The sequence below is a fragment of the Amblyraja radiata genome, chromosome 15 (assembly GCF_010909765.2).
Source record: "Amblyraja radiata isolate CabotCenter1 chromosome 15, sAmbRad1.1.pri, whole genome shotgun sequence".
NCBI lineage: Eukaryota > Metazoa > Chordata > Chondrichthyes > Rajiformes > Rajidae > Amblyraja > Amblyraja radiata.
In genome coordinates, this window is record NC_045970.1 from 3,809,173 (window position 1) to 3,829,180 (window position 20,008).

General features: G+C 46.6%; 1 protein-coding gene across 1 annotated transcript in view; it reads left to right on the forward strand.

Annotated features, from left to right (window-relative positions):
• Positions 1 to 19,381, forward strand: part of LOC116980971 (interferon-induced protein with tetratricopeptide repeats 5-like) — a 153,840-nt gene extending 134,459 nt beyond the window's left edge. Inside the window, exon 2 of the mRNA XM_033033541.1 lies at positions 17,824 to 19,381. Coding sequence (XP_032889432.1) covers positions 17,824 to 19,264 — 1,441 coding nt within the window. The 3' untranslated portion in view covers positions 19,265 to 19,381. The remainder of the gene's footprint in view (positions 1 to 17,823) is intronic.
• The last annotated feature ends 627 nt before the right edge of the window (positions 19,382 to 20,008 follow it).

Consider the following 20,008-nt stretch of genomic DNA (forward strand, 5'->3'; position numbering starts at 1 on the left):
GGTCAACGCGGACACGGTGGGGGTGGGCTAGAAAATGTTGGCAGTGGAGGATGTTCAGGTGAAGTGGTGGGGGCAGTGAGGGGTGAGAGGAAAAGCCACACAGATAGTGAGGCGACAGAATATGGAGGTTTGAACAGATGATGGGTCAGCACTGGGTTATGGTGAGGGTCAGACTGATGATTAGGATCCGGGGGTTAGGGAGTGGATGATGATGGGTGTGCTAGACATAACTCACATTTGAGCAGATGATGGGAAGATCTTGGGAAGTTGATGGAAGAGAGAGGTAGCTGTGGGGAGTGGGACAGGGCTAGACAATGCAGAAACTTTATTCATTCTGTCATCACAGCATTATAATTTTGGGTCTGAACAATATTCTTGATCCAAAATGTCTCCTATTTCTTTTCTTCAGAGATGTTGCCTGACCTGCTGAGTTACTACAGCTATTTGTGTCTACTTTCAGTGTAAACCAGCATCTGCAGTTCCTGCACAGAATTACAGACCAGTTAGCCTGACTTCGGTGGTGGGAAAGATGCTGGAGTCAATTATTAAAGAGGCATTAATATTAATGGGGCATTTGGATAACAGTAAAAGGATTAGTCTGTCAACATGGATTTATGAAAGGGAAATCATGCTTGACTAATATACTGGAATTTTTTGAGGATGTGACAAGTTAAATGGATGAAGGGGTACCAGTGGATGTAGTGTATCTAGACTTTCAGAAAGCCTTAGATAAGGTCCCGCAGGGGAGACTGGTGACTAAAATTAGAGCACGTGGTATTGGGGGTAGGGTGTTGACATGGATAGAAAATTGGTTGGCAGACCGGAAGCAAAGAGTAGGAGTGAACGGGTCCTTTTCAGAATGACAGGCAGTGGCGAATGGAGTGCCGCAAGACTCGGTGTTGGGGCCGCAACTGTTTACCATATATATTAATGATTTGGAAGAGGGAAATAAGAGCAACACTAGCAAGTTTGCAGATGACACAAAGCTGGGTGGCAGTGTGAACTGTGAAGAGGATGTTAGGAGGTTGCAGGGTGACCTGGACAGGTTGAGTGAGTGGGCAGATGCATGGCAGATGCAGTATAATATAGATAAAGTGAGGTTATGCACTTTGGCGGCAAAAACAAGGGGGCAGATTATTATCTCAATGGGATTAGGTTAGGTAAGGGGTAGGTACAGCGAGACCTGGTGTCCTTGTACATCAGTCTCTGAAGGTTGGTGTGCAGGTACAGCAGGCAGTGAAGAAAGGTAATGGAATGTTGGCCTTCATACCAAGAGGATTTCAGTATAGGAGTAAAGAGGTTCTTCTGCAGTTGCATAGGGCTCTGGTGAGACCACATCTGGAGTATTGTGTAAATTTTAGTCTCCTAATTTGAGGAAGGGCATCCTTGTGATTGAAGCAGTGCAGCGTGGGTTCACGGGATTGATCCCTGGGATGGCGGGACTGTCATATGAGGAAAGATTGAAAAAACTTGGCTTGTATTCACTGTAGTTTATAAAAGTTCACTGTAATTATAAAAGGACTGGACAAGCTAGATGCAGGAAAAATGTTCCTAATGTTGGGTGAGTCCAGAACCAGGGGCCACAGTCCTAGAATAAAGGGGAGGTCATTTAAGACTGAGGTGAGAAAAACTTTTTCACCCAGAGAGTTGTGAATTTATGGAATTCCCTGCCACAGAGGGCAGTGGAGGCCAAGTCACTGGATGGATTTAAGAGAGAGTTAGATCGAGCTCTAGGGGCTAGTGGAGTCAAGGGATATGTGGATAAGGCAGACACGGGGTATTGATAGGGGATGATCAACCATGATCACAATGAATGGCGGTGCTGGCTCGAAGGGCCGAATGGCCTCCTCCTGCACCTATTATCTATGTTTCTATGTTTCTAGGCACACTAGTGTTTCGTTTAGTTTCGAGATCCAGCATGAAAACAGGCGCTTAAGCCCACCAAGTCCATGCTGATCACGATGACCCTTACACTAGTTCTGTGCTACACACTTGGAACAATTTACAGAAGCCAATTAACCTACAAACTTGAACGTCTGTGGAATGTGAGAGCACCCGGAGAAAACTCATAGTCACAGGCAGAACGTACAAACTCTGTACAGACAGCACCCGTATTCAGGATCAAACCAAGGTCACTGGCGCTGTAAGGCAACATCTCTCTCCCGTTGGTGTCGCAACTTATGCCAATGGTCCCCCTGCTGGGAAGAATGTGTGTGTCACATTAGAACATTCTACTTTGGCTGTTCATTGAATAATCATTGTTAATGAAGCGGCAAATTAAACTAGACTAAGTGGGACCCGTTGGGTCCCAGCTTCACACGGGAGGGCTGGTCCCCCAATGCAATATTCCACCTCTGCACCAATTTCAATATTGCTGGCCAGTGGGAGGGGGGGTGGGGGGGCATACTGGAGTGCTAATATGTGTGTTGTAGGTCAAAGGGACAGGTCTAGTTCCAGAGGGCTTGTACGGACATTGTGGGCCAAATGGATTCTTGGGCTAGCAGCTCCGTCACTCAGGTCGGGCAGCTCAGTCACTCTGGCCTGGCAGCTCAGTCACTCTGGCCTGGCAGCTCAGTCACTCTGGCCTGGCAGCTCAGTCACGCTGGCTGTTGTAAGCTGAAGGGACTGGTTTCCAGGGGGCTAGTATGGACATTGTGGACTGAATGGATATTTGGACTTGCAGTTCAGTGAGTCATGGCTGGTGGGCTGGCAGTTCACCAAGTCATGGGTGGTGGGCTGGCACTTCAGTCACTTACAGCTGGTGGGCTGGCATTTCACTTACTCACGGCTGGTGGGCTGGCAGCCCAGTCACTCACGTCTGGTGGTGGCAGTTCACTCAGTCACCCCTCCTCCCTTCACCCCCCAATCTGCTCCATGCCATTCCCCTCCCCCACACACATTCAGTCTCTCCCCTCAACCTCCCCCATGCACTTTTTGTGGCTCTCCGACAGCGCAACCATTCCTGCCTATTAGATGAAGAACACGCAGGCATGGGAAGTGGAATAAAGATTTATTAAAGTTTAAAATGTGAATGACTTAAAATATAACAACAATTTAAATGTTAAAGATGAGATTTAATAAGTTATTTTTTGTTGTGTCTCTTGCTGTGTTCTGCTGCTCACTGCCTCTTGATAAGACTTTGCTTTTGATATTTTAAAAAAAGACAATTTTAATATAGAGTGATTAAGCGGTCAAATTTTAACAAAGAAAATCTGAGAATTTACCTCAAAAGTCATCGTGGAGTGCAGGCTGCAAGCCCAACCTCACAGCACTCCAAGCCAATTTTACAGCATTTCAAGCAGAACACGCAACACACGCAGAACACGCAGAACACACCACACACACAGAGACACTCACGCAGACATACACTCACAGACACACATAAAAACACAGACAGACATTCATACACAGAGACAAAGTCAAACACTCACACACATACACAGACACTCACACACACCCATACACAGACACACACATACATACATACACAGACACTCATCCACAGACAATTGGACAGACACTCACACCTACGCACGCACAGACAGACGAATGCACACACACATTTTAGAAGCAATAGAGACCCTTTTTGCAAGCATTTTAGAACCAATAGACACTTTCTGCAACCATTTTAGAACCAATAGACACTTTCTGCAACCATTTTAGAACCAATAGACACTTTCTGCAACCACTTTAGAACCAATAGACACTTTCTGCAACCACTTTAGAACCAATAGACACTTTCTGCAACCATGAGCCAATAGAGACACTTATTGCAACCATTTTAGAACCACTAGCGACACTTTTTGCAACCATTTTAGAACCACTAGCGACACTTTTTGCAACCATTTTAGAACCAATAGCCACTTTTTGCAACCATTTTAGAATCAATAGCCATTTTTTGCAACCATTTTAGAACCAATAGCCACTTTTTGCAACCATTTTAGAACCAATAGAGACACTTTTTGCAACCATCTTAGAACCAAAAGACCCTTTTTGCAAGTCTTTTAGAACCAAAAAAGGCACTTTTTGCAAGCATTTTAGAACCAATAGCCACATTTTGCAAGCATTTTAGAAACAATAGAACCACTTTTTGCAAGCATTTTAGAACCCATAGGGACACTTTTGCAACTATTTTAGATACCCATAGAGACACTTTTTGCAAACATTTTAGAACCAATAGACACACTTTTTGCAAATATTTTAGAACCAATAGACACTTTTTGCAAGCATTTTAGAACCAATCGTCACTTTTTGCAACCATTTTAGAAACAATAGGCACTTTTTGCAACCATTTTAGAACCACATTAAGGGCACTCACAGTTAAGTAGACCCTCTTGGTTCCTCCATCTTGCAGAGACTGAGTGAGGCACACCACTTCCGGGTTTTATTGCCCCCCGCCCGCCACCCCCCACCCCCCATCAGGGGCAGCAGAGAGAATGGCAATTTTTTTAAAATCGTTAATATATCTCTGATTTTTCATTGATGGGAAAAATCCTCAGGTCCCGGAAGGCAGAGGGGGGCTCTGAGCGAGGTGGCCAAAAATGACGGACGTAGGTGCCGGCGTTTTCTCGTAAATCACGCCACAGCGACCCAAAAGCAGTCAAGATCAGACTTTTAGTAATATACTAGACCAAGTGCAGACCCGTTGGGTCTGTTCCCCCAACGTGCGGTTGTGGGGGGGGGTCATGCAGCATCACACACACTAACTACCCCCCCCCCCCGCACTCACGCTAATTACCCCCCTTGATATTATATTAATATTATTAATTTGCTCCTTTTACCCCATAAACACCCTATCTACTGACGCATAGCCCCCAACTTGCAGTCACACCTAGAGAGGGGGGGGGGGCAGGGGTAGAGAGTGAGGGCAGAGAGAGAAGGTGCAGAGACAGAGAGAGAGGCAGAGACACAGAGAGAGGGGCAAGAGGGAGAGGGGGGTGGGGGGAAGGTGGGGGAGGAGGGGAGGAGAGAGAGAGAGGGGGTGCTGAGAGGGGGGTGAGGGGGGAGAGGTGCGGAGCAGGGAGGGGGAGAGTGGAGGGAAGGGGTTGTGGAGGGGAGGGGGTTTAGGGGTGGGAGAGAGGATGGGGGAGGGGATGGAGGGGAGAGAGAGAGAGGGAGGAGAGGGGGGGAGGAGAGGGGGGGGAGGAGAGGGGGGGGAGGAGAGGGAGGGAGGAGAGGGGGGGAGGAGAGGGGGGGGGGAGGAGAGGGGGGGAGAGGAGAGGGGGGGAGGAGAGGGGGGGAGGAGAGGGGGGGAGGAGAGGGGGGGAGGAGAGGGGGGGAGGAGAGGGGGGGAGGAGAGGGGGGGAGGAGAGGGGGGGGAGGAGAGGGGGGGGAGGAGAGGGGGGGGGAGAAGAGGAGAGGGGGGGGAGAAGAGGAGAGGGGGGGAAGAGGAGGGGGGAGAAGAGGAGAGGAGAGGGGGGGAAGAGAAGAGGAGGGGGGAGAAGAGGAGAGGGGGGGGAGAAGAGGAGAGGGGGGGGAGAAGAGGAGAGGGGGGGAGAAGAGGAGAGGGGGGGAGAAGAGGAGAGGGGGGGAGAAGAGGAGAGGGGGGGAGAAGAGAGAGAGGGGGGAGAAGAGGAGAGGGGGGGGAGAAGAGGAGAGGGGGGGAGAAGAGGAGAGGGGGGGAGAAGAGGAGAGGGGGGGAGAAGATGAGAGGGGGGGAGAAGAGGAGGGGGGGGGAGAAGAGGAGAGGGGGGGAGAAGAGGCGAGGGGGGGGAGAAGAGGAGAGGGGGGGAGAAGAGGAGAGGGGGGGAGAAGAGGATGAGGGGGGGAGAAGAGGAGAGGGGGGGAGAAGAGGAGGGGGGAGAAGAGGAGAGGGGGGGAGGAGAAGAGGAGGGGGGAGAAGAGGAGAGGGGGGGGAGAAGAGGAGGGGGGGGGGAAGAGGAGAGGGGGGGAGAAGAGGAGAGGGGGGGAGAAGAGGAGAGGGGGGAGAAGAGGAGAGGGGGGGAGAAGAGGAGAGGGGGGGAGAAGAGAGGAGGGGGGGAGAAGAGAGGAGGGGGGGAGAAGAGGTGAGGGGGGGGGAGAAGAGGAGAGGGGGGGAGGGGAGGGGGAGAAGAGGAGAGGGGGTGGAGTAGAGGAGGGGGGGGAGAAGAGGGGAGGGGGGGAGAAGAGGAGAGGGGGGGAAGAGGAGAGGGGGAGCGGAGAGGGGGGGGAGAAGAGGAGAGGGGGGGAGAGGAGAGGAGAGGGGGGGAGAGGAGAGGAGAGGGGGGGAGGAGATGGGGAGGAGAACCTATAACATTAATATCTCTGTCATTTTTCATCGACGGGAAAAATCCTCGTCACACATACGGCGGAGGGGGGCTCTGAGCAAGGTGGCCAAAAATGACCGCTGTAGGTTGCGGCGTTCTCTCGGAAATCGCAGCAGAGTTGGCCAAAACCGGTCAAGAACAGACTTTTAGTAATATAGATAGATATGTAGGAAAGAATTGTAGATGCTGGTTTAAATCGAAGAAAGACACAAAATGCTGGAGTAAGTCAGCGGGACAGGCAACATCTCTGGAAAGAAAGAATGGATAACATGTCGAGTCGAGACCCTTCTTCAGACTGATTTTTGTAAAACAATAATGTTACATCAACATGTATGATGTGGAAGCAAATCATTATATCTTTAAGAGGGAAGTTTCACGGGTATAGCTTGGACCCAATAGCAGCACAGAATTAGGCAGGTATAGTTGGTAATGAACTTTATTACGTACTGTACCACAGAGTAGTAACACAGGAATGGGTACACCGTACTCACACAGAGGCTCAGGATTGAGCGAGGGTTCTGAAGAGGGGCAGGCAGGAGACATAGTCGGGCTAGCGGAAGGTCCGGTAACCAGGAGATCCAACACATGATGCAAACAAACCAGCGAGGGACAGACGAAACGAGAGTCGAAGCCAGGCAGGAAGTCGAGGAGCCGTTACAGGGATACACCAAACAGCCCAGGAGAGAGTCAGACAGAAACCAGGAGGTACGGGACGAAGGCCGTGGTCGGGGACAGAAGGCTGATGTGATATCCGGGAAGACGACAGGACGGAATGGTCAGGGGCAGGCAGGTTCGAATCCGTGTAGGCAGTCGGGAAATCGCTGGAGAGTCTTGCATGAATGCTGAGAACAATCTGGCACTGTGTGAACGGTGAGGAGAGTCTATATACTGGGCTAATAGGTGATCAGAGGCAACTGAGTGCAACAGGTGAGGAGAGTTGGGCTGATGAGAGGGGAGTGGCAGGCAGGCAGGTGAGGAGAAGGAGGGACCGGTGGAAAAGTACTGGGAGGTGAAGTGGATGAGAATGAGGATAGGGCAGACTGTGACAGGAAGACGTGAATGGGGCAGTAAGAGGATCAACTGAGAAGGTGGGAAAGATTGTGGGATATAACAACACCCCAAACAAAGTCTGAAGAAGGGTTTAGGCCCGAAACGTTGCCTATTTCCTTCGCTCCATAGATGCTGCTGCACCTGCTGAGTTTCTCCAGCTTTTTTGTGTACCTTCGATTTTCCAGCATCTGCAGTTCCTTCTTAAACACTTTGTATACTCCACTGCAAAATCTGTTCAAGGTATTCCTACCTTGCAGAAGTTCTCCTCCTCTCCTCAGTCTGAAGAAGGGTTTTGGCCCGAAATGTTGTCTATTTCCTTCGCTCCATAGATGCTGCTGCACCCGCTGAGTTTCTCCAGCTTTTTTGTGTACCCCCAAACAAACAGCCTGCTTGCATTTAGTGAATTGAATGGAACCCTGGCTAAAGGATCCAAGGCTAGATTTCATGCCTGTGCTATTTCAGGCTGCTGCAGTTCCCTTCTCTCGCTACAACTATCTCTCTCTGTCCTATAAACCTTTCCTTCAACCAGGGCCGGATTTACATATAAGCTTCACAAGTTTAAGATTAGGGCCTTGAGATCTAGGGGGGCATCGGCAGGGCTGGATTTACCTATAGGCTTCAGTGACTGAAGGCAGCCTAGGGCCTCAAAACCTAGGGGGCCTCCGGCCAAGGTGTTTTTTTCCCAGAGTCTCACCAGAGCCTTAGACATCTGCAGAAGAATTTCATTACTCGTACACTGAAATCCTCTTGTTATGAAGGACAACATTACATTAGCTTTCTTCACTGCCTGCTGTACCTGTTAGCCAACTTTCAGTGACCGTTCTACAAGGACGCCCAGGTCTCGCTGCACCTCCCCCTTACCTAGGCTTACCCCATTGAGATAATAATCTGCCCCCTTGTTTTTGCTAACAAAGTGGATAACCTCACATTTATCTATATTATGCTGTATCTGCCACGCATTTGCCTACTCACTCAATCTGTCCAGCTCACCCTGCAACCTCCGAACATCCTTTTCACAGTTCACACTGCCACCCAGCTTTGTGCATCCACTAGTGTTTCTCCTAATTCCCTTTTCCAAATCATAAACATATATGGTAAACAGTTGCGGCCCCAACACCGAGCCTTGTGGCACTCCACTTGCCACTGCCTGCCATTCTGAAAAGGACCCGTTCACTCCTACTCTTTGCTCCCTGTCTGCCAATCAATTTTCTATCCATGTCAACATCCTACCCCAAAACCACGTGCTCTAATTTTAGTCACCAGTCCCCCGTGCGGGACCTTCTCAAAGGCTTTCTGAAAGTCCAGATACACTACATCCACTGGCATCCCCTTCATCCATTTTACTTGTCACATCCTCAAAAAATTCCAGAAGTCCCTTAGCCAGCATCGTGCCCTCTACTCTCATTGGACTTTGTACGTTGCCAATGGAACTGATGTGCTACCAATGTATTCTGCACTCTATATCTGGCAACCTGCTCTATGGATCATACTTGAATTCAACATAATTTTACTTTGGAGTCACGTAAGTGACTACGTGAGTAGAAGCCATCAGCCCGCATGCGTGTCATTACTTCGACGTATGGCGCAACGACAGTCTGGCAGGCGCGCTGCTCCTCCAGCGGTAAGTTTCATATCCTAGAGGTAAGTTGAAACTTACTTTTCAGGTTGTCCTTTGTTGCAGGAATCTCTGCTCGCACTATTATGCTGGTATCCTCTGACTAATTTATCAGTTCAAGGGTTTGTCTTGATATCATAATATGTATCATCATGCCAATTTATTTGTGTTAATAGAGAGAAATTACAAGCTATATTATTTTCATTTACACCAATAAATTGTGTAGTGGAATCGGACCTGCCATGGCATTATAGATCCCTGCATTGGAAAGCCTTGTTGAGCAATAACTATCAGTCACCTGTGCGAGTACAAATGGTGGCGTCATGGTAATTCCGCTCATTAAAGGGACTGTGGAAGGTTCTTCCCCTAGACGCCAACTTTACTCATATCAATGAAGAGATCAAATCTCTGATTTAACTGGGATAGGTGTCTTCATTCCTGTAAACGTCTTCACCCATGACAAATAACTGACACTCTGTCGGTTCTCACCCGCTGATAGCCAGATTTATGAAACGTATCTCCAACTCAAAATCTCCCAGGCCCAGGACCTTAGAGATATGGGATGTTGACTTTGTGCCAGACACGGCTTCGCCGATGGCTCCAACTACATTCCTGTCCTTGGTCTAACTCACTTACAAAAAGGTTATGCTCATGGCGCTGGTTACATCACAACGGATCCAGGCGTTGCATAAGCTACGACTGGACAAGATGGTTATATCTGTAGACTATAACATTTTATGTAGAGCAGGGGCATCAGGTTTCAAACTAGAGGTTGGCAGAGGTTGTGTTGTGTGACCTCGTGTTCATGGCATGAAATCACAGAGCTTCAAAATCTTCACGTAGTCACTCATGTGACTCCGAAGTAAAATAGTAAGATTAAACGCGAACTTACCAGTTTGAAGTTTGATCTTTATTTTATGAGGAGTTACAATGAGGGATTACATGCCCTCCGCTCCCAACCCTCTCTCATAAAGATCAGCTGGTAATTCTAGCTTCTCGAATCTTACTATATTCAGTTCATCAACTGTTATCTGTGATTTCACACCGCTGCTTTGAAGATTGATGCGCAAGCGGGCTGACGGCTTCTATTCACATAATCCCTCATCATAACTCTTCATAAAATAAAGATCAAACTTCAAACTGGTAAGTTCTCGTTTAATCTTACTATTGTATTTATGTAAAGTATTATCTGATCTGAATTGATAAAATGCAAAACAAAGCTTTTCATTTGCCTCAGTAAATGTGATAATAATAAAGCTGAACCCAAACTATAACTTGATCTAATTCGAGACTCGACTGCAATCGCTTCTGTCCCACTTAAATTTGACAAGATTAATGCACCTTTGCAGCCCTTTGAAGTCCACAATGACCACTTTGTTCATGTATTTGAAATCTCCATCATTACGGTAGGGATAGGTTCCCAGTTCAAATGTTAAGAGGCCGATTGGTGTGTCCTTGGTATTATTCTCGCAATGTATTTGTACCTGTGTACAACATGTGCAATGCACAACACCTCTAGTTCCACCATCTCTTCCATGGCACTATTGTATCAATAATCTAGTCATCTCCTCCCGAGTTTTCTTGAGCACATATTGTGTTGTCTCTGGGGATGGAGCTTAATATTTAAGACACTTAAGCATGAACAGTTGGGTTGCCTGCGGTCTAGATTATGTCATTCCTGAATTTCCCTCACACCATCCTCTAACCTCATACATCTTATCAGCTTCAGACACTGCACCCAGCACTAGCTCTCCTTCCACTTAGTTCAATCCCAGCCCAGGTCAATTGCAACTCCTTCTAAAGCCAAAGCCTCCTGCAGAGGACTGCTTGTTGTGTCACAAAATGTGCAAATTCACTGTGTAGGAAGGAACTGCAGATGCTGGTTTAAACCGAAGAAAGGCACAAATTACTGGAGTAACTCAGGCAGCGTCTCTGGAGAGAAGGAATGGATAATGTTTCAGTACAAGACCTTTCTTTAGACCCTATTTCCTGTCATAGTCATAGTATTAGTATAGTGTTAGTGTACAGTATTGAAATAGGCTCTTCTGCCCAATTCATCCATGCTGACCAAATTGCCCAACAGAGCTAGTCCCACTTGAGGACACTGGCCCATATCCCTCCAAATCCTTCCTACTCATGTACTGCCCAAGTGCCTTTTAAATGTCATAAGTGTAGCCACCTCATCCTCTGGCAGATTATTCAATATATGCACCATCCTCTATGTGAAACCATTTCCCCTCAGGTCCATTTTAAATCTACCCCCCCCCACCTCTCATGCAAAAACAAGGAGCTTCGACCTTCAATGCTCGGACCTTGAATGCTACATTGAACCTTGTGTTGTTCAGGTGTTGTTTATAAATGTATCTGGGTGGATTTACAATGTTGCCTATAATTATTCAGCATTGTCATTACAATCTGAGTTTCAGTTTCTATTCCCAATCAGGAAATAGGTGAAACTAAAAAGGAACTGTCAGGCATAAGATTCAGAACACTTTTAGATTGATTCAACCTGTGAATGCACTGCACCAGCTGAGAAAGGTATACAAAGTGTTTTCCATCCAAGCAACATAATAAGGTAAGAAACATTCCTACTGTGTCTAAGTTTACCTGCAGATTATTAATGGTTTACTGAAAATTCATTGAACAACTCAGAATGGTAACATCAGCTGGCACGGTAGTTTAGTTTAGAGATACAATATGGAAACAGGCCCTTTGGCCCTCCGAGTCCACATCACTCATTCGCACGTTTGAGAGTCAAGAGTGTTTTATTGTCATTGTCATTGAGGATCAAGGTGAAGAAGAAGAATATTAGATAATCTGAACCATTCCTAATTGGTGATTGAGGTGAATTTGCTGGTTGAATTTATACTGTACTTCTAGGGAAACGGATTTGATTTCTAGTATGTTTTTCCTATGAAATGGAAGTTTGCTCTCATTATTAAAATTCTGCTGCTTTTGTCGAAATTTTGCTGAGTATTACAATTGTAAGAAATTGTAACATTCTTGAGCAGAGTGGACAATTAGTTTTAGTGTACATTGAAACAGAAACAGGAATCCATTCTTGATACCTGAGTAATTGCAAGTTTCTACCTCCTTAGATACTGCCTGACCTGCTGAGTAATTCCAGGTTTTTACTGTCTTTGTTATAGACATTGACATAGAACAGTACATCACAGTAACAGGAACTTCAACCCACGATGTATGTGCCAAACATGATGCCTAATTAAACTATGCTCAGAGTAAATGCCTCAGAGAAGGCAGCACTGCTTAGAACAGCACAGTGGTGCAGCTGGTAGAGCTGCTGCCTCACAGTGTCAGAGGTTTCCTCCCACATCACCAAAGATGTGTGGGTTTGCAAGTTAATTGGGCCCTGTAAATTGCTCCTCGTGTGTAGGCAGTGGATGCGAATGTAGGATAACAGTGTGCAAGGATGATCGATGTTTGGCGTGGATGTATTGAGCTGAAGGTTCTATTTCCATGCTATAGGTCTAAACTCTCAACTAATTCCTTTTTCTGCACATGCTCCATATCTCCACATTCCCTACATATTCACAGGTCTATCAAAAAACCTCTGAAATGCCACTATCATATCTGCTTCCATCACCAGCCCTGGTATATTGCAGGCACCGACTAGTCTCTGTATATAAACCAGACCTTACATCTCCTTTAAACATTCTTCCCCTCACATCGTAGCTGTGCCCTCCAGGATTTGGTATTTCCACCCTGGACCAATGGTTCTGACTATTTACCTTATCTACTGTATACCTGATAATTTTTTTAACTTCTATCGTCAGCCCTCAGCCTCCTGCATTCCAGAGAAGAATCCAATTTTGTCCAAACTCTGCAACTAATACCATCAAATCTTGGCAACCCGCATGTAAACCCCTTCTGCACCCTGTCCAATGCCTCAACATCCTTCCTGTAATCAGGGGAACAGAATAGCAATAATGCTTCTAATGCAGCCTAACCAAAGTTTTACAAAGTTGTAACATGACTTCCTGACTTTGATATTCAACAAGACTAAGAGGGACCCTTTGGGTCCCATTGTCCCATGGGATTCCTGGTCCCCAACACAATATTCCACCACTCATGCATAGACCCCAACTGTGCATGCGCGGCTGACGGATTCCTGTTGCGATGCCTCTGATCCCCCCCTCCTCCCCTCACCCCCCCCCCCCACTCTGCCCCTTGCCCTTCCCACCCACGCACTCACTACATCCCTCCTCAACCCTCCCATCCACTTAGTGGCTCTCGAGCAGGGCAGCCATTTCCTCCCATTGGGTTCCCATTGTGACGTAGAATACGCAGGTATTACAGCGCAGGTGCAGCTGATGGGCACAGCAAGTGGAAAAGGGATGTATTAAAGCTTAAAATGTGAATAGCACTTAAAATATAACAACAAGTTAAACGTTAAAGATGAGTTCATGTTGAGTCTTGTTGTGTTCTGCAGCCGGAGGAGGGGTAGAGCTTCAGGCAGGGGCTGTCAGGGGCCGGTGGGGGGAGTGTCCTGCAGCCAGGGGAGGGGTACAGCTTCAGGCGGGGTCTGTCGGAGACCATGTAGTGCTGTCGTGGCCAACCGCTGCCCACCCCTGTCACTGCCGTGGGCTACCTCTGCCACAGCCAACCGCTGCCGCTGCCTACCCCTGCTGCTGCCATGGCTTGCTGCTGCCGCTGCCGATCCCTATCGCTGGCACTGCCTCTTGTGGGGGCTGTCGGGGGCCGGGGGGGGGGGGGGGGTGAGAGGGCATCGTGCAGCTGGGGGAGGTGGACGGCTTGAGGTGGGGCTGTCGATGACCGGTAGGGTGGGGGGAAGCGTCCGGCAGCCTGGGGAGGGTATGGCTTCAGGAGGGGGCTGGTGGGGGGAAGAGTCCTGCAGCGGGGGATGGGGACGGATTCAGGCATGTGGTGTCAGGGGCCGGTGGGCGGGGAGAGCATCCTGCAGCTGGGGAGGGGGACGGCTTCATGCGGGGTCTGTTGGGTGGCGGTGGGGGGAGAGTCCTGCAGCTAGGGGCGGGACTGGCTTTCTGGAGGGCTGGTACATGTTTTGTGGGCTGGAGGGAATGGTTTCCAAAGGACTAGTACAGATATTGTGGGCCGAATGGTCTGCAGCAGGGATCGACAACGGCTTCTGATGGGCCTGTCGAGGGCCGCTATTGGGGGGCGGAGGAGAGCTCTACCGTGGCCTTCCGCTGCCGTGACCTGTCGCTGCCCTGGCCTACCACTGCCGCTACCCATCGGCTTCAGGCAGCTTGGGACGGGGACAGCTCCCGGCCCCAGCCTCACGCAGCGGCTCCCGGATCCACTCAATGTCTCCTGGTTCATCGTGGTGGTCCCCACAGACGCAGCCCCCACACACTCTCCACACTCTGCTCACTCTGCTCCTACACCTTTGTTCACCTCGCTGCCGGTGATTGACAGCGGGCACCAGAAGGGGCGTCGCTGTCCCGGTGAATGACAGGAGAGAAGACCAAACTGCTGACAGAAGATGAGACCAATCTGCACATGCGCAGTTTTTACGATTTTAAACCTTAATGAATTTTGTAGTATTCCACCGATCGGAACAAAACTTGGTGCACGCAGCGCGGGAGAATGGCGATTAAGGTGGCGATTAATCGCAGCGCTATCGGGAACAGTTTTTGCTCAACTGTAGAAACAACACAAACCAGATAAGGACAAGATGAGAATTTTCGTTATGTATATAGAAATAATAGAATATAGATAGATAGAAGATAGATAGAAGATGCCATGACTGATGAAGACTTTGACCATGCTATCCACCTACGTTGCCACTTTCTGGGAGTTAAACGTAAAGATTCCTCCTCAGACTCCGTCATCCTCTGATGACAAGTGTAATATTCCTCTTATCCTTGTGCAGTCTTACCTTCTCCTTAATTACCCTCTTGTCTTTAATGTTTAGGATAGATAGGAAAGGTTTAGAGGGATATGGACCAAAACGTTCAAGCAAGGAATTTGTGGATGTAGGCAAGGTACTGAATGAGTACTTTGGTACCAAATGAGCTCTATGGGACTTTGGTGAAGCTACATTTGAAGTACCGCATGCTATTCTGGTTCTCCTGATACAGGAAGGATGTACTGTTACAGTTACTCTTGCACTGTTAGCAGCAGGCAATGTTGGGGAAGTTAAAGCCACCCACTATGACACCAACCTTGCATTTAAACCTTTGTATAATATGTCTACAAATCTGTTGCTCTAGGTGATCAGGATGCCTATAGTACTATCCCATCATAATGACTGCACCTTCCTTATTGTTTACCTCAACCACATTTCCTCAGTGGATGTATTCTCCAATGGGTCCTCCCTGTGTACAGCTGTGACATTCTACATTAGTCGTGCATCTCCACCACCTCCTTTACCTCCCTTCCTATCATGTCTAAAACATCAAAACCTTGAAGTATTAAACTCCCAGTCCTGTCCCTTTCACAACCAAGCAACTATAATGTTGTAATGGTCACAACATCTAAGTTCAACGTTTATTTCCAAAATACTACTTGCATTGAAATAAACTCAGCTCAGCCCCTCAGCCTCACCATGTTCATTAACCTGTCCCTGATTGTCCTTTCTTTGGGACTAACGTTTCATAACCTCCATCTTCCCATTAGTCTCTCCACTTGCTGACCTGCTGCTCAATTTCCCACCTCACCGACACTCTAGTTTAAATTCCATCGAGTAGCACTAGAATAATTTCCTATGAGATATTGGGTTCCTACCAGTTCAGGAGAAACTAATCCTTCTTGTATGGTTCTCACCCACCCTTAAAGGGAGCCCAATGATGAATATACCTGACACACTCCCTCCTGCACAAGCTCCTTAGCCATGTATTGAACTGTACTATCTTTCTATTTCTTGCCTCATTAGCACGTGGTATTGGTAGCAATTTGAGGTTACAACATGGCTGGTGTAGACAGAACCTCTTTCCCATGATGGAAATGTCCAACACAACGGCATGGCTATATGGTGAGAAGAGGATCCTGGACATTCTGGAGGTCCAACACTTAACCTACTACCCCACTCCCAAAATTGCAGGACCTCATCTCCCTTCCTAAATATGTCATTGCCATCAACATGGACAATCAACTCTGGGGACTTACCCTCCCCTCTCAGAATATCCAATGTTCTCTCCCAGTCATCATTGACTCTAGCATCGGGGAGGGAACACAGCATCCCAGAGTCTTGCCAGGAGACTGCTTTAATTCAATTAGAAAATAAGCAAATGCAGCTTGTCTAATGTGCTGACTACAGTACATTCAGAAAGTACTCTGACCCCTTCACTTTTTCCACATTTTGGTTACGTTACAGCCTTACTTTAAAATGAATTAAGTAATTTTTCTTATCATCAATCTACACACAGTACCCCGTAATAAAAAAGCAAAAACAGGTGTTTAGAAATGTTTGCAAAGTAATTAAAATAAATAACTGTAATATCACATTTACATAAGGATTCAGACCCTTTGCTATGACACTCAAAATTGAGCTTAGGTTCATCCTGTTTCCATTGATTATCCTTGAGATTTTTCTAAAACTTGATTGGAGTCATCCAGCGGTAAATTAAATTGATTGGACATGATTTGGAAAGGCACACACCTGTCTATATAAGGTCCCGCAGTTGACTATGCATGTCAGAGCAAAAACCAAGCCATGAAGACAAATGAATTGTCCATAGACCTCCGAGACAGGATTGTGTTCAGACACAGATCTGGGGAAGAGTATAAAACAATTTCTGCAGCATTGCAGGTCCCGAAGAGCACAGTGGCCTTCATCATTCGTAAATGGAAGAACTTTGGAACCACCAGGACTCTTCATAGAGCTGGCCGCCCGGACAAACTGAGCAATCGGGGGAGAAGGGCCTTGGTCAGGGAGGTGATCAAGAACCCAAATGGTCACTGACAGAGCTCCAGAGTTCCTCTGTGGAAATGGGAGAAATTACCAGAACTCCACCGATCAGGACTTTATGGTAGAGTGACCAGACGGAAGGCACTCCTCAGTGAAAGGCACATGACAGCCCGCTTGGAGTTTGCCAAAAGGCTTGAGAAACAAGATTCTCTGGTCTGATGAAACCAAGATTGAATGCTTTGGCCTGAATGCCAAGCATCACGTCTGGAGGAAACCAGGCACCGCTCATCACCTGGACAATACCTTACCAATGGTGAAGCATGGTGGTGGCAGCATCATGCTGTGGGGATGTTTTTCAGCGGCAGGAACTGAGAGACTAGTCAGGATCGAGGGAAAGATAAATGGAGCAAAGTACAGAGAGATCCTTGATGAAAACCCAGAGCGTTCTGGACCTCAGACTGGGTCGGAGGTTCACCATCCGCCAGGACAACAACTCTAAGCACACAGCCAAGACAACGCAGGAGTGGCTTAGTGACAAGTCTGTGAATGTCCTTGAGTGGCCCAGCCAGAGCCCAGACTTGAACCCGATCTAACATCTCTCGAGGGACCTAAAAATAGTTGTTCATTGATGCCCCTGAGAGAACTTGATAGGATCTGCAGAGAAGAATAGTAAAAGTTACCCAAATGCAAGTGTGCCAAGCTTGTCGTGTCATACCCAAGAAGACTTGAAGGCTGTAATCGCAGCCGAAGATGCCCCAACAAAGCACTAAGTAAAGGGTCTGAATATTTATGTAAATGTGATATTTCAGTTATTTATTTTTAATTACTTTGCAAAAATTTCTAAACACCTGTTTTCGTTTATTTATTACAGGGTTTTGTGTGAAGATTGATGATAAAAAATAATAATTTAATCAATTTTATAATAAGGCTGTAACGTAACAAAATGTGGAAAAAGTGAAGGGGTCCGAATACTTTCTGAATGCACTATGTTTGTGAGATTGAGGGACAGACCTACTTCACGTTGTCTGGCATGGAATTTGATGAATTTTCTTCTCTTGCAGCAGCAGAATGGGAGGTTTGTTGAAAGAGAAGCTCGATCAGCTTCAGTGTCACTTCACGTGGGGCCCACAGAAGGAGACCATTGACTTGGATGATATGGTGTACAGATTACAAGATGCCATAATCTTTGCAAATAAATATCAAGCCGCATCCTACAACCAACTCGCTTTTGTAAACTGCCTGCAAGGCAACAGTGAGGAAGCTATTCAAAACTTACTGGAGGCAGAAAAGATTCTGAGGGAGAACCACAAAGCTGCATTTGAAAGAAACAGCATCATCACCTATGGAAACTATGCCTGGGTGCATTACCACATGGGACAACTGGCCAAGGCCCAGTCCTACCTCGACAAGCTGGAGATGATCTGTAAACCGCTCACTGATGGTCCTCGCTATACAGCAATGATACCTGAAGTGTATGGGGAGAAGGGATGGTCATTGTTGAGTTCTGCTGCTCCATATTATGAGGAGGCTATGGAATGTTTTGAGAAAGCTCTGGAGGAAGATCCCAATAACACAGAGTGGATCATGGGCAAAGCAACTGTTCTGTTTCGTCTGGAAGCATTTTCTGGAACCCCAGAGAGTCATGAATGTAGTCAGTCAGTGAAGTATCTGCGGCGTGTACTGGAGCTAGATCCAGATGATTCAATGGCCATGGTGCTGCTGGCCTTAAAATTGCAAGAACTCAGTAGAAAGGAAGAAGCAAATAAATTAGTTGAGCAAGCATTGCAGAAGCGCAGTAAGGATCCATATGTGCTTCGTTATTCGGCAAAATTTTACAGAGAGGAAAGAGCAGTGGAGAAAGCAAGCATTCTATTGAAGCAAGCGTTAGAATTAACTCCACACTCGTGTTTCATACACCACCAAATTGGAATATGTTATAAAATTAAACTGGAAAACCTCGGTGATAGAAATCCTCGCAGACCCGCAACTCAGCAGCAAACTGAGTTGATCAGTCAATGTAAATATCACTTTGGAAAAGCCTCTGAGTGCCGTCCAAGGTCAGCTATTAGACCAATGCTGGACTTAGCCAAGGTTTACATAATAAATGGAGAGTATTCTAAGGCAGAGGAGATCTACAATAATCTGGTGAAATTGGAGGACATCCGTCCAGAAAACGCACAGCAGATATGTTTACAGGCTGGGTCATATGAACTGTATGAGAAACGATCAGAATCAAGTGCCATCAGCCTATTTCTGAAAGGGGTGAAGATTGAATATAATTCAAAAGAACGGAAAAAGTGTAAGGAAAAATTGGAGAAGTGGGCAGATAAAAAACTTCGCTATGCTCCACATGACAGCAGAGCTCTTGGTGTGAGAGGGTTAATGTATCAGCTGGATGGGAACAAGTCCAAGGCTATTGAATACTTTGAAAAGGCCTTGAAGATTGATCATGAGAATGAAGAATATCTGAGTGCTCTTTCAGAATTACGTCTTAGTGATTGAGCACCACAAGGATGCTTATAATATGCACCGATTTCACCTGATCTAAGGAGAGGTTTGGTGATGTGTGTGTTTTACTGATTATATTCTGATAGCATCTTCTTTGAATGAAGGCTCTACTTATGTGTGAAGTTTTCAAAAATGATCTTGTGCTTCATTTAAACATTTTTAAAAATAATTATTCTACATTAAAAAATAATAACACCTCAAGCACACCAATCAAATGGAATTTAGTTATGTAAGTGTGGAATTTGTGTTTAGTGTGGAAAGATGGGAATTGGTAAATTGAAGCACGTGGAACCAGATATCGTTGAGGCTCCTGGCAAGTTTCTGCATCTGAGTCTTTCACTTTAATCATTTACTCTTTATTTTTTCTTGTTTCTCAATGTACAATTATAACTTTGGCATGATTTAATTTTCAGGATCATTATAAGATGTCCTACATTGACATGACTATTAATTAAAGCTTCAAATCAGAGATTGGTTCTGCCACAACCAAATAGAAGGAACACAAAGAACAGATCCTTAAAGTGTGCATCCTGCTACAGGGAGTGACGGAGGAAAGGCTGGGGAGGGGTCTGTTGGGGAGGGGAGGGTACCAGGATAATTAATGGGATTTCAAGAGATGATATTATTGATAAGGGAAAGATTCAAGTTGACATTATAAGGCATAATAATTAATAATCAAGGACAATGTAGCTACAAAACTCTAATCCAATTTGAAAATACCAATGGATTGTTAATGGA